This window comes from Strix aluco, chromosome 22 (assembly GCF_031877795.1).
Source record: "Strix aluco isolate bStrAlu1 chromosome 22, bStrAlu1.hap1, whole genome shotgun sequence".
Lineage (NCBI taxonomy): Eukaryota > Metazoa > Chordata > Aves > Strigiformes > Strigidae > Strix > Strix aluco.
This window is the reverse complement of record NC_133952.1, coordinates 2,322,768-2,349,263: the sequence shown is the minus strand read 5'-3', so window position 1 is coordinate 2,349,263 and position 26,496 is coordinate 2,322,768. Positions and strand designations below refer to the sequence as shown.

General features: G+C 42.3%; 1 protein-coding gene across 2 annotated transcripts in view; it reads left to right on the top strand.

Moving 5' to 3' along the window:
* Positions 1-26,496, top strand: part of SKI (SKI proto-oncogene) — a 141,304-nt gene that overhangs the window by 16,745 nt on the left and 98,063 nt on the right. The window contains exons 1-2 of one of the 2 annotated variants that reach the window (XM_074848465.1): positions 5,566-6,261; positions 6,373-7,294. In XM_074848465.1, the coding sequence (XP_074704566.1) occupies positions 6,383-7,294 (912 nt within the window). In that variant the 5' untranslated portion in view covers positions 5,566-6,261; positions 6,373-6,382. Of the gene's footprint in view, positions 1-5,565; positions 6,262-6,372; positions 7,295-26,496 lie in introns of those variants that run through there. The other variant, XM_074848466.1, reaches the window with a different exon arrangement.

The following is a 26,496-nucleotide window of genomic DNA, read 5'->3' as shown; positions in this document are numbered from 1 at the left end:
AGACATACAGTTACAAATCACATCTTTCAAGTCGTATCTTTAAGGAACCACTAAGAGATTTGGTTGCATGTCCTAACTGAAAATCAAGACCATTGTTTGGGTGCTTAATGTTAAGACCTCAGGTCTGATCTTTATTGCCATAAAGCCAATGTTATGATCTTAAAAAAACAAAAAGAAAAGATTTTCAGGCATGTTTAGGGGTCAAAAAAAGTTTTACTTTAAGGCTCCCTGAAAAAAAAAAAAGTCTGCATTTCTTGCACTGTTCAGAAACTGGCTGCAATAGCACTGAGACAGCATATGTGCCTTAGAAGGTGGTAGGTGGTACAAACACTCAGTAGCTTTTCCACAGGTGGATTGTGGAGGGTACAATCGTCCATGCTTTCTCTCAGGAAGAGAACAGATTAAGTCCAGGACATGACAAGGTGCCTGTTTCCTCAGCCAGTGGTGGAAGGGGCTGGAGAGTAGGACAGCAAGGTGAAGTGCACGTCGTTCTGTGCCATCAGGCAAGTGAAAAAATTCCACCTGCTTGTTTTCGCTGCTGTTTGAATCAAGCTAGAGACAGCAAGTGAAATGCGCTGCTGTTCTGTTTTATCTGTTAGTAACTTTATATACGCTGAATGGCTTTATGAAGAGAAAATGATCACTAAACCCTGAGCTCATTAGCTTATTGATCCAAATACTGATGGTGGATTTTCCCTATAGCCAGAACACTGCAGTAAGATTCACAGAGGGTGCCCTGGGAACGCCAGAAGAACCCAGATTCAGTTCCAGCTCTGCTTCCCATGTGCTTTTTTGAGGGTGGAATTCCCCACTGGAATGACCTCCCGCTTATCCTGTTATCCAAGGTTATCTTAAGAAATCTTCATCAACTGCCAACTCATGTAACTCAGCAATTTGAGGAAGTTTTACATCTACCTATATACCACCTCCCCACTTAGTCTCATAATTACCAATTTTGTTTTTACTGCTCCCAGAATAGATCTTGCCCCACTATTTTGAGAACAGTAAAATCCTAAAATAACCTTATAAATGAGCTGTTAGTATGTAAATCAAACCTGTAACCAGTCTGTATGAAGTGTAGGATAGGGGATAGACTTTTGAGGCTGTGCAGCATCCCAAAGCTCACCTAGAGCATGGTAGGACTTGATATATGGAAATACCATGGAAGTCCCAGCACCTCACTGAGCTCTTTGGCCTGAAAGGCATTGTCTAAATAGTTGATTTTTCCATTAATTAAATAAAAAGAACATTTTTGTTGATATGAGTCCATCGCTGTCCTTAGACAGTGAAATTTTTTATTTGGTTCATCTTAAATATGACTGATTCATGAAACCTTTTTTTACATCTGATTTTTTAGATGTTTTAAAATTCACTTATTTCAGTACGTATCTAAGAGTAATATGTACAAAAAAATGTGGTCTCTTTAAAAAGAAATGTTTCAGAATTTGTTTTAGCCCAAAAGATACGAAGTTGGAACACATTTGTGAAATAATTTTCTGTAAGTGGAATCTGTGTGTTGATGAAAAATTGAAATATTTGATTGAAAAAGACCACCTGACTCTCAGATATGTCTTTTTCAGCTGAGAGTTTGAAACCTTATTCTGCAGGTTCTGGATAGTTTGGCATTCACCAGCTTCGCTGTAAGGGAAATGATCAATGAAAATGATGACCTTAAACTGATAGTCTCTAAAGGAAAGGAGGGAAGGAAGTATCCTGGTCATGCAGAAATTGTTTTACTTCAGTACCAGAATGTCACAATTAGAAATGAATATGCACAATACAAATATGGAGAAATTAGATGTTCACTGCTATAAAGAACTGTCTAACGTGAGCTATAGTAGGGAATTTTGTCGTGTCACATTTGCACCCATGCTTTTATTTTTCACTTACTATTGTTCTTCACAATCTTCCTATCGGCCCTTCCCAAACGTTTTGTCAAATAACTGCAATATGCGGCATGGTCCTTGATAATCCCCAGTTCTTCCTGACTAAGCAGGCATCGAAAACCGGAGGGGGACTGGGGTGAATTCGTTTAGAATATACTTTTCATATGCCTATATAAACATATGCATAAACATGATATCCTCCACTCGGGGAACGCGTAAAAGGTGGGACATGATACTTGTGAGAGGCACAGAGTTCTGCAAATGAAGGCGGTGGGGAGGGAAACAAATTGCCTGTTAAATATGGAAAATGGAGTCTGCTTTTTGTTCTGGGCCTTTGGAATCTGTGGGTGGATTGGAACTGGCAGGCAGGGAGCAAACACCCACCCACCATAGGGCTGTGTGGTTCAGAAGTTTACAAGAGTGTTTGTGTTCCAGGAGCTGTTGGCCTTGAAGCCAATGGAGAGGGGGAGGAGAAGAGGGAGAGAGTGAGAAAAACACTGTGGTGTTAGGGCCCTTCCTCCGAGATATTTTTCCCCTCTCCTTTCTCTAGCTAGAGGGCTTTGGAACTGGAGCAAGAGAAACAGTTACTGGGGGAAAGATTAATATGGTTTTAAGATGTGCAGTGCTCACAGTCCGTCGTCAGGGGAGGCAGAGACTTCAGAAGCCACTGCCACCTTAATCCCAAATGAGAGCTCTTGTCGCTCCCCCTTCTCCTGCCCTGCTGCTGTTTAATTCTGCAGAGTCTGTGGGATATAAAGAAATTGAAGTTTTACTGTATTGTTACTGCAGAAGTTGAAAATTGGTTTCTGTCCCATCGTGAACTGAGGTTCAGAAGCTGCCACTCTAATTGGTCACCATCTGGATATTGCAGATACAGAAACTGAGGCAGAGAGACTAAACAACTTGCCCAAGGCAACAGGAAGTCTGTGGGAGATCTGGGAATAGACCCCAGATGTCCTGAGTTTTCTGTCTTAACCACAAGACCATCCTTCCTGTCTTTTTGGTAGTCCCCTCTGCTTCAGGAATTCTGTTTATGGATTCCACCCATAAACAATCTGTTGCATGATCCAGTGATTTACTTGCATAAAAGAGTCATTTGGAAGGGAAAATGGCACCTCTCTCAAAATGAACTGCAGTTACTTCTGTCCTTTCTTTCTAAGGGGTAAAGGAGAGGGAGTGCAAAAAAAAAAAACCCAGCTTCCAGAGCTAAGAAGCTTCTCCACTGCTATCCAAACTTCCTGCAAGCTTTAGTTTTGTTCTTTAAAAGAATCAGGTGCTCCATACATGATGTTTGAGTATATCTTGAGTATATCTATTTATATTTTAGTGAGTTAAAAAAAAAATGACTGAAACTGGCCTAAATCCATCTAGGGAGTTATTCTGCTGCTGTTCACCATCAGATCTGAGTACCTTCCGTGACAGTCAGTTCGACTGCCCTATCCCTAATGGACTTCGCTGTGCATCTGGCACGTCTCCCTTGTCATAGTTGGCACTTTTCTAAGATGAGGCTGAAAGGTGGGAAGAGTTTTATTTTTAATAAAGCACACCCTTTGGTTTTGAAATGATGTAACGGGTGGAATGTCATAGATGTCCTAACTATTATCAAAAGGTACCATACGTAGTTTATGAAGCATATTATTGAAAATAATTCTTAACTAAAACCTTCTAGATACCTGTTACTCAGTGAAGAATGTTCCTAGCCCTGCTTCTTCTTAATGTGGTAACCTCTTTAGCATCAGGAATCAACAAGGACTGCATGGCCTAGATTGTTAGATCATACCTTTAGACCTTGGTATTGCCGTAATATCTAACAATTCCACTCGTGGATCACTAAATCCATGTGCAATGCATTGTATACATAGAACCTCAAAGGGTACATCTTGCCATCAATGGCTTTCTATAATAAAGCAGTTTGGTAAAGATTCTCCAAGTTTCTTCTCTCAGCACGCGAAGACACAACTGACGACTTGGACCAATATGTTTGGTTCTTGCCTTCTCTGAGCTCCCCCGTAACTTTAGGGCTTAATGTCTAAGTTGGGTACGCGAGAGTGGGTTCCTCTCTGGAGAAATGCCGATTCAGTTGCAAGATCAAAGCTCTTTTGCAACTCTGTGGCACCTCTTTCTTTTACTCTGAATGGGTAAAAATACAAAGATGAGAGCTTGCTGCATTCCCTGCCCCATTACACTGATGCTGAGTAAATCGTAACTTCTTGTTTTCTGCTTGCTCTTTTAAACAGTGTTTGGATATTTGTCTACTTGTTCCTTCTCTTTTGTCCTGATCTACCTGTTTTTTCTGCCTTTATAGGTAATTTTTTTTTTGCTTTTATATGTAATGCTTTTATGGTAAGCTTTCAGAGGAGACTCTTCGAATGCTCAATTTCTGCGTCACTCGGTGTGGCCAGATTCTATCCTATGAACAGTGCTTAAAGTCACTATTGCATTACAAACGATATTTTAACAGCTGTGTTGGTGTAGAACTGCTCTCCAGCCTTTTTTTTTTGGCACCCACAGCTGACAAGAGTTTGGAGGTAACAGGTGTGGTAACCTTTTCATCTTGTTTCTTACGTTTGCACTTAATTTTTTAGAATTCGAGAACTTGGAATATTTTTTAGAATTCTAGCTGTGCAGCCCATGGGGGGAAAAAAAAAGGGAGAAGCCCCATTTTTTCGTCTTTGAGATCTGATATGAAGGGAGACTAGAGCGCACCTCGTTCCCGGCGGGAACCAGAAGATCCCCACAGGCTCGCGGCCGCTCCGCGCTTCCCGCCGCTGGGGCGCGCGCGGGGCCGGGCCCGCGGCCGCGCCTCGCTCGGTAGAGGGCGCTCGCCTCTGGGCCGGCGGTGGCGCGCGGCGCCTGGGCCCGCCGGCCTCGGCCACCCGCCGGGGTTGGGGCAGAGGCGCGGAGCCGCCCGCCTGTGCGGAAACCGCGCGGGTTTCTTGGCCGAATCCGACTCGTTACTTCAGTGAGGGCTTGGGTTAGTTGTGTGGCGGCTGTGCCTCACGCTCCTTCCACGTGTAAAGCGTCGCGTGTGACACGTGTGTCGGGAGCGGGGCACGCGTGGGCGCGCAGCGCGGGGTCAGTGCGGTGCGCGGCTCGCCACGTCGTGCCTCCCGCGGGGCGCGCTGCTTTCGGCCAGAAATTGTGTTTGTACGCCTGCGATTTCTGCTCCTAGAGAGGGGCGTGTGCTCAAAGTTGAACTTAAGCGTTGTAAGCAGGTTTTGCGACGGACAGGTTTGTGGGTTTGTTGGGTGATTTTTTTTTTTTTCTTTGGTGGCGTGCTGGCACTTGGTGCGCGTGGCAGCCGCGTTTTCTCTCGTTCCCTTTTTTACCGCTGCCCAGCCAGCGAAGCGGCGAAAAAGCCCTCGCCCTACCGCCCCTCCTCGGCGGCGCGGCGGTCTGTGAACCCAGCAGTTTACCCGCCCGCCCTCCCCGGCGCCGCCGCCCGGGGCCGTGCCGCGTGCCCGCCGGTGCAGAAGCTGAGCGCGGAGCGGAGGGGGGAGGCGGGCGCTGTTCCTGGAAGAGCCCGGCCTGGGGAGTTGGTCACATTCTTGGCTGGGATTCAATGACTGAGGCAGACACCAACAAACAGAGGGGGGGAGGAGGAGGAGGAGGAGAAGGAGGAGGAGGAGGAGGAGGAGTGAGGGAGGCTGAGCCAGCCTGCATTAGCTCAGCTCTCAGGCACTCTCAGTCTCCGGTGGAAAGAGGAGCTGGGAGGATGTGCGCTCTGTTACCGCGGCTCCCCACGGCACGCCGAGAAGACCGAGAGGAATAAGGGAAGAAAGGCGAAGCGAGAGACGAGGAGTCCTCCCAGATCAAGCTGAGGGACCACGAGGGGGAAGGGAGCCTGCTCGTTGCCCGTCCGAAGCCCCCGCGCCGTTTTGGAAGTGCCAGAGATTTGGGCCTTTTCCTTTTCTTCTGCGTTGTTCCCTTCCACAGCCCAAGCTTTCTTCCTCCTCCTGCTTTTTACTTTCCTCCCCCGCGCCTTCCTTTCGGTGGATATGGACAGAAGGGTGATTACTGCAGAGAAGCAGCAGCCGCCAGAACATATTTGAGCCCGTGGTGCTGGGAGCGTGGCACAGACTTTTTGTATTTCTGTGGGTGGCGTGTGTGTGTGTGAGTGAGTGTGTGTGTGTGGTGGAGGTGTGGGAGGCGGGATTGGTTTGCCTGGGGGGTTGGCTGAGGGGGTGAGTGCTCGGATGAAGACCTCTTTTTGCCGTGACTCTCTGCTCCATCGGGGCAGCTTGGAGACTTGGAGGTTTTGAAATTGTAACGAACCAAGAGAAAAGAAAGAAGAGAGAGACACGCATACAAAAGGATTTATTTCCTATTCGTTAGTGGATTGTTAAACCTGAGTGGGAAGGAGAAAAAAACAAGGGTGGGTTGTTTTATTTTGTTCGTAATTTTTTTCTTAAAAAAAAATCCCTTAAGTGGATTTGTACCAGGGTGGAAGATAACTGGGGATTTTTGTTGTTTGTTTTGGGAATAGAAACTAAAAAATGGAGACTGTAAGTAGAAGCAGCTTCCAGCCTCATCCAGGACTGCAGAAGACCTTGGAACAGTTTCATCTGAGCTCTATGAGCTCCCTGGGTGGCCCTGCTGCTTTCTCAGCACGATGGGCACAGGAGATGTACAAGAAAGACAATGGCAAAGACCCAGCAGAACCTGTACTGCATCTGCCCCCCATCCAGCCGCCTCCGGTAATGCCTGGTCCCTTCTTCATGCCCTCGGACAGATCCACAGAGAGGTGCGAGACCATCCTGGAAGGGGAAACCATCTCCTGCTTCGTGGTGGGTGGAGAAAAGCGGCTTTGCTTGCCCCAGATCCTGAACTCGGTGCTCAGGGACTTCTCCCTGCAGCAGATTAATTCGGTGTGTGATGAGCTACATATTTACTGCTCCAGATGCACTGCTGACCAGCTGGAAATCCTCAAAGTCATGGGCATCCTGCCCTTCTCCGCTCCTTCCTGCGGGCTCATCACTAAAACTGATGCTGAGAGGCTTTGTAACGCCTTGCTTTATGGTGGCACCTATCCTCCCCACTGCAAGAAGGAATTCTCTAGCACGATTGAGCTGGAGCTTACAGAGAAGAGCTTCAAGGTGTATCATGAGTGCTTTGGGAAGTGTAAGGGACTCCTGGTGCCAGAGCTTTACAGTAACCCCAGCGCAGCCTGCATCCAGTGCTTGGACTGCAGGCTGATGTACCCACCTCACAAATTTGTGGTCCACTCTCATAAATCGCTGGAAAACAGGACTTGCCACTGGGGCTTTGACTCTGCAAACTGGAGATCCTATATCCTCCTCAGCCAGGATTACACTGGGAAAGAGGAGAAAGCTAGACTGGGCCAGCTCTTAGATGAAATGAAAGAAAAATTTGACTATAACAACAAATACAAGAGGAAAGCCCCCAGGGTAAGTGATGCCTTTAATTTTAAAGGGGGTGGGGGAAGAAAGAGAAAAGGAATTTTCTATAATTTCGGTAACATTCGTTGATACACCCAATTTGTTACCAGCTGCTTTCCCTTTGACTCATTTAGCAATCTAATCGTGTTCTTAATTCTCACCACGTGTGTGTTAATGTAGACGAGCAGTGTTTGAGATGGCACCTTTTTTTCTCTGGTTATGTTCTGAACACGGTAGTTGGAGTTTGTTTAAATTATATATGTGTGCTTGCATCTCTTAGTATACATGGAACCTGATCTTTGAAAGCCATCATGCTACTCCAGACTTCAGCAGGAAGTATGTGATTTCGGGTCTTACAGAGCTTCAGTTAGGGGTCAAGACAAGGAAGAAGGCAGAAAAAAATAAGTTACTGATCGCTCCAGACGCAAATATATACAATTTTCTGTTCAACCGTGTGCCGCCAGGGATGGAGGTGCGGGCTAAATTGTTTAAATGCTTGTGCTGAAATAAAATGTGGCTGCAAAGAAAAAATCCTGACAGTAATGCAGGTTACTGGTGTTCAGATTAAGTGTGTGGAACGGGAATGGAGAAGTCCCTGCTTTTAGAGTATCCCTGTGGAGTCTGAATCTCCCCACCAGCCAGGCTTTTGTATGATGGATTCTGTATACATTCAGTAAATGAATCTGTCTAGGGCCAGCTGCAGCAGCCCCTTAAGGTATGCCATGCCGTGCTGAGCCAGACAGCTAAAGCACATTTTTTTAGGTGTCTTTTGTTTTTCTTTCAGTCTGAGCTGCCTTTAGATCCCAGAATCCCCGGTGTGTGCGTGGGAGGCAGCCTTGGCATCTGGCACCGGTCCTGATCAATGGGCAGCGGTGCCACCAGGCCTTGAGGACTCGCCTGCAGACACCGGGATGTCTGGCTAGCTGGCGAGGGGGCAACTGGCTGTGGGATGAGCAATTCGCTTCCTGTCTTCACCCCCCCGCCCTGCCCCCAGTATAAGGTTAAAGCAAACTCTTGCTTACTGAGTTTTATACTGCAGGTTTGTTGGTTGGATTCTGCCTCATCTGCTAGAGATTTACGAACTTTTCTGTGGTTTTATGTGTCTGGAGTGGACGGGCAATGACACAAACCTCATAAAGAGAAGCAACATTTAAAGCCCACTGAGAATGTTCAGTAAAATTCTTCATTAACTTACCAAACACCTGTTTAAAGGGGCAGAAGCACACTCAGACTTAAATAAGAGCTTTTATTTATAAAAAAAGCAATAAAAATACCCAACCAAAACCCAGGATTTTTAAAATATCCTGCGCAAACAATGCAGCCGTTCCTACAGCCACCCTCAGAGGCCTAGTTAACCCGTTTGACTGCGTTTTTAGATTAAGGAGTAGAGTCTCACTCGTTCAAGTTCCAGTTTCTCTCCTGGTCCGGTGCTTAGCCCCCGTTTCAATCCTTGTCCTCGCCCCTCCTTTTCCTCCCGCTGGAGTGTCAGAACCGCTGTGACAAAGCTAGGCTGTAATGAGCCACATTATCTCCGTGGTTGGAGGTGGATGTGTTTTTAATGGCTTGTCTATTCTCCGTCAGTCATGTGCTAAGATGGAATGGTGGGGTAGATGTATATGAATGTCTCTGAGAGGAGAATACGGCTCTGAAAGTGGAGGCATTTTTCGCGTTGGGAAGTGAATTTTCTAGGGTGTGCTTCGTTTGGGAAGCAAAATTAAGAAATCTCTACGTTCTTGCTCCTCAAAGGTACTGTGTCCCTAGCTTGGTCATTTCCAGAGTTTAATTAAAATGAGTGTTAGTAGAGGTGTGCTTTCCTTTTCTTACAAGACTTTTACGGCATTCTGTTCAGTTGTACGATTTATCCAACACCCCAGGTGAGGTTGCAGGGAGAGAACGGGAAAAGATTACCAAGTCTTGGCTTTGCCTGATTCTTTTGGTGACCGTTTAACAGGTCCTAGTTCGGAACATGGCAGGCACCCTTCCCCCAGCCTCCAAAATCGGCACGCAGCGCAGCACTTCTTGCAGAGTGAATTCACGATCCCTAATAGTGGACGCCCAAAATTATGTAAGGAAATTGTGGCCATCTATTTCTCAGAAAATTTTGCCAAAAACCTGTCACCGTAAAATGTTAAGTCCTGCATGGGTTCATTTGGGAGGTGGCAAGGAGTTTGATGGGGAAGAAGAGAGTGGTGTGTGCTCAGATGATGGAGTAGGGTAAAAAGAATGCTTTATCATACATCCTATGCAAAACTGGGCTTAAGTTTCAAGGCTTTTGAGCTGTCTTCAGGGCTCTCCTATTAATCTGGTGCAGTCTTGAGGAGGCCCTGACAGTGCTGGCAGAGTTTTGTACGCTTATCCTTCCTTTTTCTGAAGTCTTTTTCCATTGGGCTTAGCCAACGGATATCATATGCTAAGGTCATTTGTGTTGTAGCAGTGTGTGCAGATAATTACGGAGAGATTTAATCAGGCTCTAAGATTGGTAAGCTGTGGCCAGGGGCAAGTAACATTGGAGTAAAGTTTAGATGCCTAGTAAGGAAATGAAAGAATGGTCCCATGTCTGCGTCTGTGTGTTTGTGTTAATTACTGTCAGTCTGTGTGGGTTTTGTGTGTCTGTTGGGCTCTGTGTCTGTCTGTCTCTGTGGATGAAAGGGTGAAGCATATGTGTCTTTGTGGTGGTCTTCCTTTTTGATGTAGATCTCTGCATTGCTTTGTTCTATTTTATACAGAGGTGTTTGTGTGTGGTGTGTGCCATAATCTGCTGTGTCAGATACTCGGTCTTCTACTTTCAAGAATGGGCTTTTTATCAGTTTCTCCATTTATGTGTGTGTACACATTGCTTTGTGAGTTGTGTTTTCCCTGGGGCTCTGTTGGTATGTTGGTAGCATGGGATACATGTGACCATTCTTATGGCTGTTGAAGAAGCAGTGAGTTTTTTTGACCTTTTTGTGTGTCTTCATGAGGTTCATGTGGTGAGGTACGTAGCTTTCTGCCAGCACAACTCTGCCTTTTAAGGGTTTGACTTAAATGGAGGAGCTGGGTTGGCACAAGCCCCTGTTGCAGATTCAGCGTACTGGCAAAACTGCCTTTTTTTCCTGTCTCTTTTTTTTTTTTTTTTTTTTTTTCCCCTCCCCTTTTTTCCTTGGTGTGGTTTTAAAGCATTGCTACAAGGCATAGCTTTACTGAGATACTTCATTCCCAACATGTATTTCTATGTGCACCAAGTATCTATTGTGCACATCTATTCATCTATATCGGGAGATGGATACACAGATGCAGATATACTGTCTCTCAGTTGCCCTGGTTGGTTGAACAAGATGCATGTTGCCTGGTTTGCCACTTGCAGAAGATGCTTTCGTCCAGATCTGTATGAAGTCAGCAAAGGGTCTTAACCAAAAACCGGAGGGCGTTGTGACAGCTGCAGCCCCTGCTAGAGCAGGAGCATAGAGGTCTCAGCCGCTTTCCTTACCCTCTTCTAAAATTTATTATTTTGTATCCTCTCTATTGATCCTTGGATGAGTGATTGACCTCCCATAAGCTCCTTCACTTTCCTGCCACTGCCCAGAGCACTTTCTTTTCTTGAGCCATATGATAACTTCTCCAGGACACTTTGCATCCTTCACTGGGTTTTCCACCTTCTCACATGCTCATGCAGGGGTTTTTTTCTGCTTTGTTTTCTCTCTGGTCTTTCAGAGTCTCCATGCACCAACACAGCTTTTACTTGAGTGGGTGTCCTGTTTCCCTACCTGTCTCTCATTTCATCCACCATTACTGACATGGAGCACAGCCATGACATTCTGGGGTATTTCTAGAAATCTAAAATGTGAATAACCTGACAGCGTTGCAAAACAGGGTCCTAGAAATCTGTCATCAGTGCCAAAGCCTTTTTCTTGAGCTCAGCAGCTGGTGCATGTTGAGTGTTCACTTGCCGGTATAGATATGGCCTTGGTGTGTCTCTCATGCTCTCTTTCCACTTCTGTGTGACAGACAGCTCCCTGCTTTCTGAACAGCAGTATGCCTCCGCTGTGATTGAATTAGTTCAAAAAGCAGGCCTGAAGGCTTTGTTGGTTGCTATTTCCAGTAAAGGAGGGTGGGTTCAACTCCGTCCCTTCTGAACCCTTTTTTTTCTTTTTTAAATATTGAACCAAGCAACGTTTTGACAGTGCTTTCATATTTCCTACCTGTGTGCCAGACATCTGTACGTTCAGCAAAACAGTGTGTGATCAGACCCTAAGAGAATAAGAGAGCTCTCCTTGCACACGTGTGAACACACCCACACACGCTAGCACTGCAGTGTTCCCACGGTTCGAGTCCCAGCAGCACTTCTATGAAGTAGCTGGAAGCTAGAAGCAGCATTCTGGGTACTGACACACAAATGAGCACATAAGGCCTCCCACTTTATTTCACAATGCCTACCAACCCGGTGCTGCCACAACATGCAGCTTTCTCAGCTGGAGTAGGGTTTAGCCAGGTCAAGTGTGCAGCCAAATCAGAGAACAAAACTTGCTGGAAGTGAAATAACGCAGAATGGACCGAGGTGTAGGGTAGCTGTGGACTTTTAGGTGCTGCACAGTGGTTGCTGTGGGTACACCTGAAATGCTGCAGTAGTAGAGCTAGAATGCATATCTTTCTGTATCCTAAAGTCCTGTCTCCTAGCAGTAGTAACCTTGTTTATTTGTTAATAGTATATATCCTATGGTAGGTATAGCAGAGAGGTTCTGACTTTATTCACTGGTTTTCAGACTGCTGGCTGGATTTATTCTTGTTGGTACAAACTGGCTTAATAAGTACTCTTGGAAAATTTTGCCGAAGAGCTGAGGGTTCAATTGTTTTTTCCATGGAGCAATGAAGTAATTTGTCCTCTTACCTGATGTTCAAGAATTATATTAGAGATTCTCCAGTAGAAATTTTGAAGTCCCTAAAACAAAAATCTGGAAGCCTTGAGGCAGTAGTTTAGTTCAGAATCCTTTTGCAACTTAAAAGTTGAACTTCAAAAACAACACCACGCTTAAACAAAATCCCATGTACCTGAGGAGATGTCAGTGTTTAAGCAGACATCAGCATTTTTTTCCCCAAGCGTGCGAACGGTTTTATAGATGTTGTAGATCGAGAACAAAGAAGCAGGTACGTGCATGTGTGTTAGACAAAGAATATGCTGCAAATAATGATCTAATGATGTTGAGTCAACTATGGCTCTCTGCTGCCCCAGAATAGTTCCTGAGTTCAGTCCTCCTGAATTAGGGAGGGAATTACATGCAACGTCTTCTTTTGAAAATCACTGCCTGAAATATTTAAACATCTGCCTCTCCCTTCATTGTCTGGGCTGTCTCGCTTGCCTCTCCATTTCTGTGGTTTTGGGCCTGGGCGTATGTTCTGCCCAAACAGTAGCATGCTTTGAAGATGCATGTAAACACAGTTTTTTGGATGTGTTAGGAGCCTGACACCTGGTCTCTCTGCCAGGATATGAACATGGTTATCACTAGCTTGAGCTGACTGACCGATGAGGGTGTGTTTTCACTTGCTGAGAGGCGCGTTTAGATCAGTGTTGTAAAAGCATCTGGAGGCGTCTGTATGAGGCTGCTCAGAGCATGTCTAGACAACGCAGTGGTTAAAATTCTGGCAGCCACTCATACCTTATCTACACCTTCCTTGATTCTCAACACTGCTAGAACAGGGGGAACTTTGGTGCTACATCTAGGTGGTTGAGCCCAAGCAAGATTTGGATATCTAAAGAGATGCATTGTCCGTTCTTATTGAAAACTCTTGTTATTTTCAACTATTGGCAAAGTTATTTTGCCAAAGTTGAGGGGTCTGAATGGTACCAACTACAGTAAGGAGTGGGCCGGCTGTCTGTTACTGGTGATAACTGATGATTGGAACTCACATTGCTGGCTTAGCTGGCCAGACTGCTTTGCCATTGCACAAAGAATTGTGTCTCAATGCGAGCAGTACTTGGACCCAGAAAATTTTGTAGTTCTCGTGTTTTTTCTAAAAAAGACAGTGAACTTTGAACTTGACACTGTAACTCTTATTTAGAGGGAACTGTCATGGAACTGTTACGCTAAATCCAACAGGGGATTCTTGGAAAGAAATTAGACCTTAGTCAAAAGTAACTTTGACTGAATTGTAGAGACTCTTATCGATAGAATACTGTCAATTACTAGGCTAATCTATTTTAGCTGAGTGACCATAGAGCACTTAATTCAACTTGACCTTCACGTACAGGAAGTATTACTATAAAATGTAATATAGTATGGTTTGTTTTAAATTTGTCAATTATAGTATGTGTGTTAATGATACATTTCATTGGATAATACCTAATTTGTTTGCATATGTTTTCTGAATCTGGGTAATACACGTTAGTAAATCTGCACTACTTTTTAAAATGCTATTCCACTCTCTCAGTCTCTAATACAGTCAGTATATGTTCTTGGAAAATAATCAGAGAAGCAAGTTTGCTCTGAAAAGATGTGCTCTGGTCCCTTACCTTCCTCATTTACACCTTGTGCAGTCTTGTATGTCTTTTATATTTCATTGTCAGTGTAGAGATTCAAATTCAGATTATTACTAAAATCACCTGTTCCCATATCTTCTGGAATGTATGAGGTTAATTTGAAGGTTTGGGGCTAGTTCTACAGTTGTCGCTCAAACAATCAGCTGTCTTAGTAATTGGAACCAGTTCACCCACAAACCACAGAAGACTGGTACATGTATCGGACTTCTTCCTGTGTGTTGACTGGCAGTACTTGGAGTCCAGAATAAAGGGACAGATTCTGCACCAGAATATATCGGTGTTGAGGCAGAGTAGCTTCATGAAGTTTGTGGCCTCACCTGGCATTTACAGGACTGTGCCAGAGCTGAGAGCGAAACCTGTAGTTTTGCTACTGCAGTATTTTCATTTTGCTCATTAACGAGGTGTTGGTTTCAGAGCCCTTCGATGGTGTTCTGATCCTGATGGATCTTACTGAATGGGGCGATAGTTTCTGCAACTGGGACCTGGCTTCAGACTGAAAGCATTTTGTCTGCTGGTCGCTACAAGCAAGGCCAGGTTTTAAGGTTCTTCCTCTATTTAGGATTTGTCAGTTATTTTTTTCATCTTATTTTTTTACTGACAAGGAAATACGTCTAAAGTTGGGATAAGGGTCAGCCTTTTTTTCTGATGCAAGTTCAAGGACCATAAACTTGGCCTCAGAATTGTATCAGGTGCAGGGGCAGTTCTCCCAGTGTGCGTATTGCTGGTATTGGGCAAGCCTGCTGGCTGGTAGAGATTGGCCCCTCTGCACTGAGCTAATTATTTTGCTTGGACTTTTGGTCGGATGAGGTAACAAAAACACTGATACAAATTCAAGCTCTGATCCTGTCAGTGTTTCATGGACAGAGCTCTGCTGGAAGCCAATGGGAATTCCCATGTGTGGAGCTCTTATCGTTGGCTCCATCTATGGTTTGGTTGCTATCACATAAAATTGGGCTTCTCCAAGCAGGGAATGCATATTAAAGCAGCCTGATAAGCTGCACAGTCGTATGTTCTGTTAAATGAGACAGGTCCTGCCACCCTTACTCATGTTAAATAGTCTTTACGTGTTTTAACAGTCTTATTTAAAAAGTCAGGGAAAACGTACATGAGGAAAGAGATTCTGTGTGTATGTAAAAATTGCAGCATCATTCTGTATACTGGAGATAAACAGCAAAGGAGCTAATCAATAACTTGGTCTCTGGCTTTGTTGTTTATTGATTTATGTACAGTTACCTTTGCACATGCTTTGGAGAAAATGTGACTTTTATGTTTGGTTTTCTGGTTTGCTTTTTTTTTTTTTTTTTTTTTAAATTGAAGCTGTTTCTGTTTTGGTATGAGAATCGGTTGCAGGAAGCACAAGAATTGCTTAGGCTTTAAGAATTAAAAGGCAGCAGCAACATTAACAAAATAAGATACAGCCTAGTGCTTGTCTTTTCCTGTGGAAGATTTCAGAGATACATTCAGAAGACATGTACCCCTGTGCTTTGTTCTTCATCCTCTGTTCAGTCAATGGTATCGTTTTATAGAATAAGGTCATTGACTTGGATTGCTTCTTGGTTTCTCAACCCTTTTCACCAGCCAGTTTGTGTAATGTCTGTCTGAAACATTGAGTAAGGGCATTGAAATAGCAGACAGGATATCAAGTGTTCGGAAGTCTGGGTTAAGTATAACAGACAGTTCTGGCTGGTGAAAGGGGAGCAGCCCCTTGCGCTTGGTTACAGATCAGTCTCTGTGGAAACAGGAGACTCTGGTCTTTGCGTCCCTGTTACAGCTTTTCCCCTCTGTTCCCTCCACACCCATATAATTAATTGTGTGTGGGTGCACCTCTTTTCTAGAGATGTGTCTTCCTTGTTTCTTAGTGGCACAGAATTGTGTGTAATAATGTCTCTTTCTAAGGATTACATAAGTTGAAGATGATTTCTCCACTGGGAGAATTATGCAAGTTTAAACTGAAATGTATTTAGAAAGCTTTTATGTATATGTTTTCTGACTCGCAATGCAGAGGGTGATTTATTTGCATCCTTAATTGGACAACATCTGTTAGGGTTGGAAGAAAAACCATTTCATATCTTTTCACTGTCATATCCTGCATTTTTCTGAAGTCCCCTACTGCCTCCACTTCCTACATTACCTGTGTTACAGGCTCTGATTCTTCATGCCCAGGTAGAGTCAGCCAGGTACTCAAGCTGGATTTTTGGTGTTATGTGCCAGTGGTACTGTTAAAATCACCAATAGTACCACCTGTTTTCTTTCAGTCTTTAGATTTTCTCCTTCTATAAGAAGTTGTTGCCTTTATTACCATTAAACAGAAGATAATGACAGTGAGGCTTCCCAATTCTGTCAGTGAAGAAAGAGTCTAAAATATTTCAGTAATGCTGCTCTTAGTAATCTTTGACCATTTAGTAGAAACTTCCTGGCTGCTTTTCAGCAAAATTAAACTGGTTTGTGTCTCTTTAATACAGAAAAAAGCTACTGCAGTCAAGTGCGTTTATTGAACTTGAAGAGGCCAAAGTAACTTCTTGCTTAAATGTGAACTTCTGCATGAGGTTATTTGTGTGACTGTATCGTGCAGTCCGAAATCTGGCAGCACAACCCCCAACAGTGGGGGGGCGGCACGCATCTCAAGAGCTGTCCATGCAGTTCACATGGCAGAAATGGGATCATGACAATAATTTTCTTTCTATTATTATGTAATACTGGAGTGCTGCGTATCTTGGACTGCGTATGTAATGCTTGTAGGTGCTGTTCTCAGGATCTAGTTAACAAAATTAATCCTGCTGAGTATTAAAAAATACAGGTTACACGGAGATCCTGCTGCTTACTAAAACAGATTGTAGTAGCACCAATTAGAAGCAGTGAATTACTTAAAATAATTAAAAAACCCTCTGTAATTATTTAATTTCTCTAGGTCCTATATTTTTTGACAAGCACCTTTGGGGGGGAAAAAAAAAAAACAAACCCCGGACCAAACCAAAAATCCACAAGCTTGCTCAGGGTTACATATTTATACCAGTAAAATAAGTTTTATAGCTTTTATACAGAGTAATGGGCTAGAAAGGCAGAAAATAGACAATATTAAGGCTACAATGTGGTCTGATTTCAGTAACCTTCGTTGATGTAATAGAGTTCAGATTTACACTTTTGTTATTAAGAATTTCTCATGAAATTATATGTTAAGCATGCTTTTCTAAAGTACCATCATTCCACAGTTGAAAAACTTATGAGTTGAAAGATAATGGAGTGTCATTCAAGGAAGAAAAAAAAAAAAGACTTCACCATTCTTAACTCCCCACTAGCAGTTTCAGTTTATTCAGTGGGTGTGAATTATCTCACCCATGCTGGTATGATTTAGAAATATTCCTTTGAAATAAATGTATTTAGAGCAGTGCAGAGCTGCTGTGAGAAGTAAATCAGATTCAAAAGGGTACAGACTGCAGCATCAGGTCCGTTATTGGTATTTCTTTGTTCCCATTCACTAACAAGAAACATGCCATACAATGAGTCCCTGCACTAATATACCCAAAGATTTAGTTTTGTTTGGCTTTTTGCCTTTTTTTTTTTTTTTTTTTTTCTTCCCACAACAGTGTAGTTTTTTGCAAAACCGGTGAGGGCAAATAATCTTTGGAGCATGTTCAGCAGTAGATAGGGATGTAAGTGGTGAAGTGGTGTGAAGTGCTCCGTTATACTGTTCAGTGGATGTGCACAACTACTGTTCAAAGGCCTTGGCCCTCACAGCATCCCAAATTAGGAGTTCCTTTTCTAAAAACTTAATTTCTAGAAATATATTTATGTGAAAATCTTTTTTATAGTGGGTTCATTGATCCTTCTTTAGCCCTGTTGATTTTCGAGCAAAGATTGTATGTGTAATAGTACTAAATTCTGAAGGAAAAAAACCCCTATATATTAGCATATAATTTTTATATTTTAAATTATTGTATAATTTTATTATATAAATTGTGTGACTACAAATAGAAAAATGGGTGATTTAAAGGGAAAAAGGAATAGAGGTGTTGGCAGTGCTGTAACTACTATTTGCTTGTATTTACCATACGACTTGCATCATTATTTATAGCATTAACTTATCCATGTGTCTTTTAAGTAAATTTGGTCTTTTTGCAGTTTTTTTAACAATTAACCTAGCTGTGATGAGGCTTGAATGAATATCATCTGCACACCTGTTTAATATTAAAGATCAGGCATTCAGTGCTTTGTGGCTTTAGCTTGAAATTCAAGTTGCTTTGAGTCATCCCTTTCGTCTTTTGTTTGGGTGGAAAAAAGGAGTGGCAGTAAACGGCCTGCAGCTAAGAAATGAAAGAGTTGAATTAGGTTTTAGAAATGTTAGTCTTGGCATTTGGGACATTTGCATTTGTACAGATCGTCACGCTTCGCTTTATTTTGAGTTTAGCAGTTCAGTGCTCAGGATGAAAAATGTTACATATCTTTTTCCCAGTTACGCGACACATGCATACTACTCTGGAAGAGTGGAAGGAGCTGAAGTGTGAGATGTGGTTTCACATGTCGACCAGATTACGAGTAATAGCAGCCTATGGATTATTGCCCCACCTGTAGTTTCCACGCTGTGCTGCACAACCAAGTCAGTTTTTTTCTGACAGCAGCTTCTAATTCTATGAATAGAGGACAGTCCAGTGTTTAAAAACCAAAATGAGTCAATGACACAGAAATTGCTAAGAAAAAATTGCAGTGTCCTCTTTGTTTCACTAGATTTTGGTTTTGTTTGTAGAGCTTTATGGGTTCAAGTGTAGCTATAGGAGAAGCTATACTAACAAAACGGAGGGGACGGTATGTGGGAAGTTAACAGCAGGAATATCTTCCCCTGGTATCGTTGAGTATGGTGTAAACACCCATCACTTGTGTTACATTACTGAATTGCCTTAATGTGTAGAGTTATATTTATGTATTTATAGTTGTGTAGATGAGGTTTAACTTTTAGCATTATAGAAGAGAGAGAATATTTTAAATGACTCTGTGGTCTAGACCTTGAGTGTCTTTAATCAGTTTATTTTGCCTGGTATGCAGTAAGAATAATCCACTTGACATTAGCGTAGTTGTGCTGTCATGCAAACTATGCCAGGAACTGATTCAAAAGGAAGAAATAGGAGCTTCTTTGAAAAAGACCCTGAAGTATAGTCGTTGTTGGACCTGATGCCTTGCCTTAATTCAGGGAAGATCGAACTCTGTGGTTGTTTTGCTCTGTGGTTTGACTCCAGTGAAGTCAATGGACCTGGTCCAAGTTTATCAAAAAGTGTCTTAGAGTGGAAATCACTTGTCATAGCTTCTGAATGCAGCTGGTTTTTCCTCACTGGTTATAATTTGAGGGTCAAATTCTGCTGAGATTTTACAAGTGAAAATCTAGAGTAATTAATGGGATTTGATCAGAGGTTATCTTTTCAGAAGTCTGCTTCTATATTTAAATTCTACTCTTGCAAATTTACATGCAAATTTATAATTTGGGTTTCTAAAAATTTATCAAGTTTGCCCTTATTAGCTGGACTAATTTATTGTTGCAGTTTTATTATAACTGGATGTCATTTCAGTAGATTCATGCTAAACTTCATCTATTTCTTTCTAAGAGGGATGTTCATTAATATTCTCCTTAAAGAGCAGCTGGATCCCATCTTGACAGATGTGAAAACCCTTACACTGAAGTTGCTGTATTATTTTTGTGGGTTTTTTTTTAAAAAAAAACCCCTCTTTTATTAATTAGGCCCCCCCTCCCTTTTGAACTTTTTTACTCCCTCAGTCAAAATCAGAATCCCCTGTGACATCAGAATTAATTGCTGTAGACGGTTTTGATGTCACAAAATGAGCACAAGGTTTCAGGGAAGAGAAATATGGAGACACATGGATCCTGTTTCAAACAAATTTCTTAAGAAAAGGTTGCTTGATTTTTGTTTTCATTTTAAAAATGGAAGCAAATTTTGCTTTAGATTGTAATTGTGAAATAAAAATTGAGTTGCTCCAAATTCACCCCGCTAAATCTACCTCAGTAATCATGTAAAAGATTCTCCAAACTGGCTTTCTGTAACTTCTGTTTTGGCAGGGGAGAACTGCAGTTCTGTGGGTTATATTACTGTAGGCCCAAAACTGAATTGCTACCCTGGAAAAACTTTTTAAATGGCTGGCACGGCAGATCCATGTCCTAAAGTAGTAGTTTGCAGAAGTAAGTTTATAATTACTGTCTCAGCTGCTCCTCTTCCTGCTCTTTTGGACCGACTGGTGACTTTTTTCGGGGATGGGGGTGTTTTTGTTTTTTGGTTTGTTGGTTTGTGTTGTGTTTGTTTTCTTTTTTTTTCCAAGCTCCTTCTGTAGGCTTCTTGCCCAAGTGCATTTTGGGATTTCCCTTTTGCTGAATGAGCTGCTTGTTTGAGAGGGAGGAAGTAAGGTCCCTTCTGGATTAGGAGGGAATGGGGGTGGAGGGTGGGGAACTGTCCTGTTTCATATGCAAAGCACACTGAACTGAAAAAAAAAAAAAAACCACATGAAAACCTTTTAACAAAACCATCCATGTCACAGACTGGCAGAGCAGCTGCTGGCTTTGTTAGGGAGAATATTAATGTTTGAAAGACTTGCAGAACCTTTTAAAAATGAGATAAAGGATGGAATTTTTTTTTTAAGATACAAGCTGAGGTAAAAAAAAATCTCCTTATCAATACCTGTGTATGGAATGTGCTATCAACTGATGTGATACCAACTTCCACAACAGTCATGAGCTCAGTGTGATACATTGTTACAATCTACACTTTTCTTTCTGAGATTTGAATGTAAAAATGGCCCTGATTCTTCAGTTGCTCAGGTCAGTATTAGCTGCAAGTAATTTGTCTGCAGTTAAGTTTCTCCTGCTTGGCCTAATAAGTGATCTAGCAAAAGAAAAAAAGTAGCTTCTCCAATCTTAACATAATGTTGCTTCAGCTGGGAGCAGTAAAATCTGTGCAACAAATGAGGAGTCCTGTGTTGAAAATTTTCTTTTTTTTGCCTCAGTGATTGTTCATCAAGAATCAGATGGGGAGGTTTCTGTAACATGGGAAAGTATGGAGGATAACTGTGCTTTGCTCAGTTGTCTGCAGTCCTCGTTCCCCTTCCTGGTCAGGTCAGCAGGAGATCAATTAAAAAATAGTTTACGGTAAAAAAACCGACCAGTCAAACAAAAAAAAACCCCAAACCCTTGCTTGTATTTGTCTCATTAAAGATATCATAATAATGATTAGTGTTAAATCCTGTTTAATGCGGATGTAAACCACCACCCCCCCCCATTTTATTACTCAGCCTTATTTGTCAAAGCAAATACTAAAGCAGAGCGTTGTACTGGCCTAAGGCTGCAGCGTCTCTGTTGTAGCTGCTAGTGTGGCAGTGGTATCAGCATCATCTATCTCAGCAGGAGCAGTATGAGGCTCACCCTGTGGCCATTCCTGTTGCTGTTTGTGAGATTGTGAGTGTTTCCATTTCTGGAATAAACAGGGACTGTTGCTAGATTATAAAGTTTGTTCTTGGACTATTGGTATAAGAAGCTACACTTGAGAAAGCAGGTTATTAAAAGGAACAACTCATAGCACTGGCCTTTCATTTCAGGATAGTTTACAAGTAGTAAACTTGATGGCGATCTCACATAATCCTGTTTTAGTAATGGTGCAACCCCAGGCATCAGAAGTGTTCTGATGGTTTTGTCGGTGGCTGTATATAAAATCCTTTTGCCTCGAGATAAATAGATGTCTTTCATATTGTTTTTATTTTTCTAATTTAGAAGATCAGAAATGATAGAAGTTGATAATGTAATAATAACAACACTTTTCAACACCCAGAGTATCTCTCTCGCATCAGTACAGCGTTTGAGATAGAAGGAAGTACTCTACTGCAGGCCTAGCAGATTTCTGGTTTGTATGCTGAACTCATTTTCCTGCACAGCATTTTCAAATGCTATAGAATCTCATCTTTTGAAAAGGGAAGTGTGTTAGCATCATTTCTGCAGTGGTAACCTTCCAAATGTGGGTAGGTATGAACTTTTGCTGTAGTGTCTGCCTGCGTCTGTTAACCAGCCTGAAACAATGAGGCCATTTTATGTTGTGGGGAGGTTGTGTTCTTGACTCTGAATCCATATCCACTTAGATAAAAAAAATCATAATTTTAACACCCTTGGAGCAGGGCTTTTGACAGACTAGTTTCAATCCTGCACACTTTGGGTCATTTATGAACAATGTAGCTGGCAGATAATTGCATGTTTTCCTTGACTCTAGTTGCTCTTACAGCCAAAAGGGGTTTTTTCCTGCTACAGGTCTGAAAGTTTTCTCAAACCTTCCTTTAAATTCATGCTAAGTTTAGTGGCAGAAATGGGCAGACATTGATACTTTTCCTCCTACAGTTATTGAAATGGAGGTATTCGGGGTTTTTTAAGCAGAAATGGATTCTCTCTTGGACATAAACCAATTTTTGAGAGTGAGAAAGAGGTGTATATATGAGTGGACAGTAGTGATCACAGGTTAAAGTAGGGGAATAGTTAGGATGGTTATAAAATATTTGCTGGGGTTCTGAACGCTGCTATTGGAATATTAACTGATTGGAATCAGTTTTGTTCTGATGTTCTTAACAAAAAAATGTTGAAAATCTCAGTTGAAAATTCTGTTTCATTCAGAAACAGCCATTGCTTTTTCTTACTACCCTTAACTTATTTTACTTAGCTGCCTTCTGCACAAGGAAGTGCTTGTGTGATGCCCAAGCCATTCCCATTCCTCACTGAATGATATGCAAATCTAGTCAATTAAGCAGGGGGGATTTAATTAGCAGTTTAAGTTCATGTGTGAAGTGTCTTGCCTTAATTACTTAACAGTTTTGTTGCAAATTTGCTAAGTTTTTTTTCCCACAGAACTATCAAAACTGTGATTATTTTTTTTTTCTTTTTGTGTAACATTTTCAAATACTGAGTATTGCCCAGTGCGTTTGACCTTTGTACTACTTCTGTGTGTGTGTGTCCCCCTCTATTTATAAAGCTCTTCTCAAAACTGTGGGGACGAAGCAAAACTGTTTATTGTCTCAGAGTAAAACAATGCATTTAAAAAAAAAAAAGAAAAAAATTAAGGATTTTTGTACTTAAAATTTGGAGTGAAAGGCTATTTATTTGTTGTCCTTTGTAGCTAGATGACACCAATATAGTAGTATCTGTGTAACTGCCTAATATGGTTGCCATGCATGATACTAAATGGGTGCTTTTATTCCACATTCTGTCTGGACAAGTTGCGTTTCTACACCACTGCAGACTGTCAGTAGTTGCTGTGTCAGTGGGGTTGCAGTGATGCAAGTAACTCAATACAAACAAGAATACTTCTGTGCTGGTGCAAAATGTGGTGGTTTTTTATTTCACATCTTCTCTGGAATACCTGAGCGTGTGAGAGTGGCACCATTTAATTCTGTGATATTTGGAAGGCCATCCCTGCCATTCTGATTTATATATCAGGATGGTGCTGTCTTGTGGCCTCGTGTTTGGTTTCTTAAAACATTAAGGGTGAGAAAATGTGCTATGGAATGATGTGGTATCACCCATTACTGTATCACCATTCATATGACTTGTATATACATCAAGACTGTAAGTCAGATTATTGATTGCTGTTGCTTCATATTTTATTACTTCTCAGTTTGATATTGATGGTTGTATTCTTGAACTGATAACCGAAGCAAGAGGACTATTTCTGAGAAAATACTTTGTTCAAAAGGCCCAGTATGTTTTTTAAATTGTGACATCACAAGAAAAATACTGTTGAGTTTAAGTGGATCTCCCCATAGTCTGGCCCAGGACCATCTGAGACTCCAGCTAGTTTTGTTGGTTCTTCTCTTCCTGCCTTCCCCTCCTTAATTCCCCACTCTACCTGCCCCCCAGAGTGAGAATCTCTGGGAATGGTAGAATTAAGGCAAAAACATAGGACACAGAGGAAACTAGATTAATTTCTATAAATTGCTCCCTTAATAACCCCAAATCACATTTGAATGTATCCCAGGACAGATACAGGTATGTGACCCTCCCTTCCTCTGGCTCAGCACAGAGGATGGTCTAGCATCCTGGCACATTGCAATTTTTAGTATATCTGGGTTCAGTTCTGCTGTTTTGATACCCATTTTCATCAACAAATAGTATTTATCCCTATGATGGCAGATATATCAAAGCCAGATACGAACTGCAAACCAAAGTTTATCATCTGTTCTCATTGAGGCGTACTGTCTCTAGAGAAGAACCTGGCTAACTTCATGCACTTAGCCTGTAGGTGTTTCTCTTCTTCGCTCCCCACCTCCTTTCCTGAAGTTGCCAAATACCAGGATGCCGCTATACATGCACACGAAGAAACAGGAGTGATAACTGGTGGAAGGTCTGCAGGATATCTAGCTGTGAAGCACCGTGCTGTAATGCAGCTTTTGGTTTGGAAGGTGCTGTTCTGGTACAAAGAGTTTCCCCTGACCTCCCAGCTGCACTATTTTAAATGTTGCACTTTATATAACAGCTGCCTCCTCTGACTTGGAAGGTATCTCTAGGCAGTAGTCAGGTTGTAAGTGAAGGGGTTTAAGAGCCTGGATGGCCTGTGTAGGTTGTATGCTGACGTTAAATATGATAATCTGGTGTTATTAAGCGGAAGCAAAGCTTGCTCCTTGGGGCAATGGTAGCATGCAGTCAGTGATCCCGTGGTTCGTTAAAGGACCCCATTCTCATTATGGTCAACCACTGATCGTTTCTGCAATTTGAGGGTGGCACAATGGGAACATGTGGGAGGTCAGGGAAGAAGGGTGCTGGGTGGCAGGATGTTGAGCAGGGTTTACTCAGAGAAACGCTCGGGAGTACCCGTGGTGCTCCTCGGCTTCAGCAGTGGCTCCTAAGGGCGACAGGTAGCGTGGTTGGATGGTAGAAGGGTTTTTGTCGTAGCCTGACTCTGCTGCTGCAGGACCGAGCCATCGTGAACTCTGATACATTGAAGAGCCGTTCTCTGATGGACTGAAAGTGTCCATCTGTTTGTGTCTCATAGCAATATGCTGATTGTGATTCCTTTTACTGCTTGTTGGCTCCAGTTTTCGATTGGTGCACGTGTACATGTACATACATGGAGGAAAGGCTGGGGAGGAACAAGAACAACATTTTCACTTGTAGTCCACTGCACCACAGATTTACAGGTATTATCCAGTGATTGTTTCAGAGGATCTGTTCTTTAGGAGCTAACATAACTTTTTTGATTTTTCCAGCAGTACAGTTAGAAATTTTGCTCATGTGTCTTCCACAATGCACAAGCTGCCTTTAACTTCGCTGTATAGTTGATGGTGTAGTAGTGACATCCCCAGTTTAAAGCTTTTGGACTTGAAAATGGGGTTTCTACTAACCAGGAGTTTGAGACACATGGATAAGAAAGTACTGCGTTAGTTCTAGTGAATCTCGCATTGTGCATCTTGTAGAGTATAGATTTAAAATCACTTTAACGCACAGATTACAGTCTGCAGTAGCAGTGTTGTTAGAATCACTTTAGTCAGCAGACATCCAGTCTGGGCAAAGGGCTAGGATGCTCCTGTTTCCTTAAGGTCCTGTGATTAAAGGATCCTGTTGGAAGATTTACTGTAGCACCATATGATGGGAAATTCACCCTATCAGTAATTCTTCTGAAAACAGAAGAAACATTTCTAAACCTGAACTCCTCATTTCATACAACTGCTTTTGTAAATTGCTTTTGTGAACCAAAGCTATGTTAGAAAGAAAGAAAAAAGTACTACACTTCTTACACTTAAGATTTCAGTCCTTGCTGTATCTCCACCACCCCAACCCCAACTATTAGTGAAATTGTCAGGGAATACCGTGATACGAAGTACTTCTTCCTTTCCACAGAGTTGCAGTACATTTTATATTATCCTGTCGAGGTCTTCCTACTCGCAGTGTAAGGGGATCAAGAAGGCAAAAGTTAACAAAATGCATGGAGTCAACTGACCTGTTTGGTTTCCAAATGAAAGTGTAAATGCTGTGATTCAGAATTCACATTTTACTTTTAAATATCATACCGCTTCTAAAAATGTAATAATAAATAACATCCACCTTTTAATTGGATGTGTTCATTCCTTCATTTTTTCTGTGCTCTTCCAAGCTAGGTTCTGGAGGCACTTTCTTCAAATTTATTAATCTTATTAAGATCCTGTGTTGGCGCCAGGATATTTTTTAATAGAATTTCTTTCCAGTTCAGCAAGGGCAACCCTTTTGTTGAACCTTCTTTTGGGTAGTGTTCCCATGTGCTGCGAAGGCGCTGACACATGACCTCGTTACACATAGAAAATCCTAAATGTCCTGCCCCTTGCCAAACCTATCACAAAACTACCCATCACCCCCTTTTCAGGATCCCAGATGGTAAATAGCAGCAGGAGGTGAAAGGGGAGCTTTGTCTCCATTCTGAGTCCTGTTTTAAGTATTCTGTGTCTGTCTGTATCCCTCTGCTTTTCCCACTCTGCCCATAAATTAGCAAGCCAGCTTTTCTGACAAGGGAAGACAAAATGTCCATAAGCTGCAGTAACATCACCTACTCAAGATGACGTTTTTGAACAGTCTTCAGTTTCATTTTATCTGATTGTGATCTCTCTTCATTTGGGTAGAACTTCTGGCTGGCTGGCTCACTGCAGAATTCAGGGAAATGCAGCTTTTACCGAGTAGCAGGCTGCAATTTATAATTTCTGTGGCATC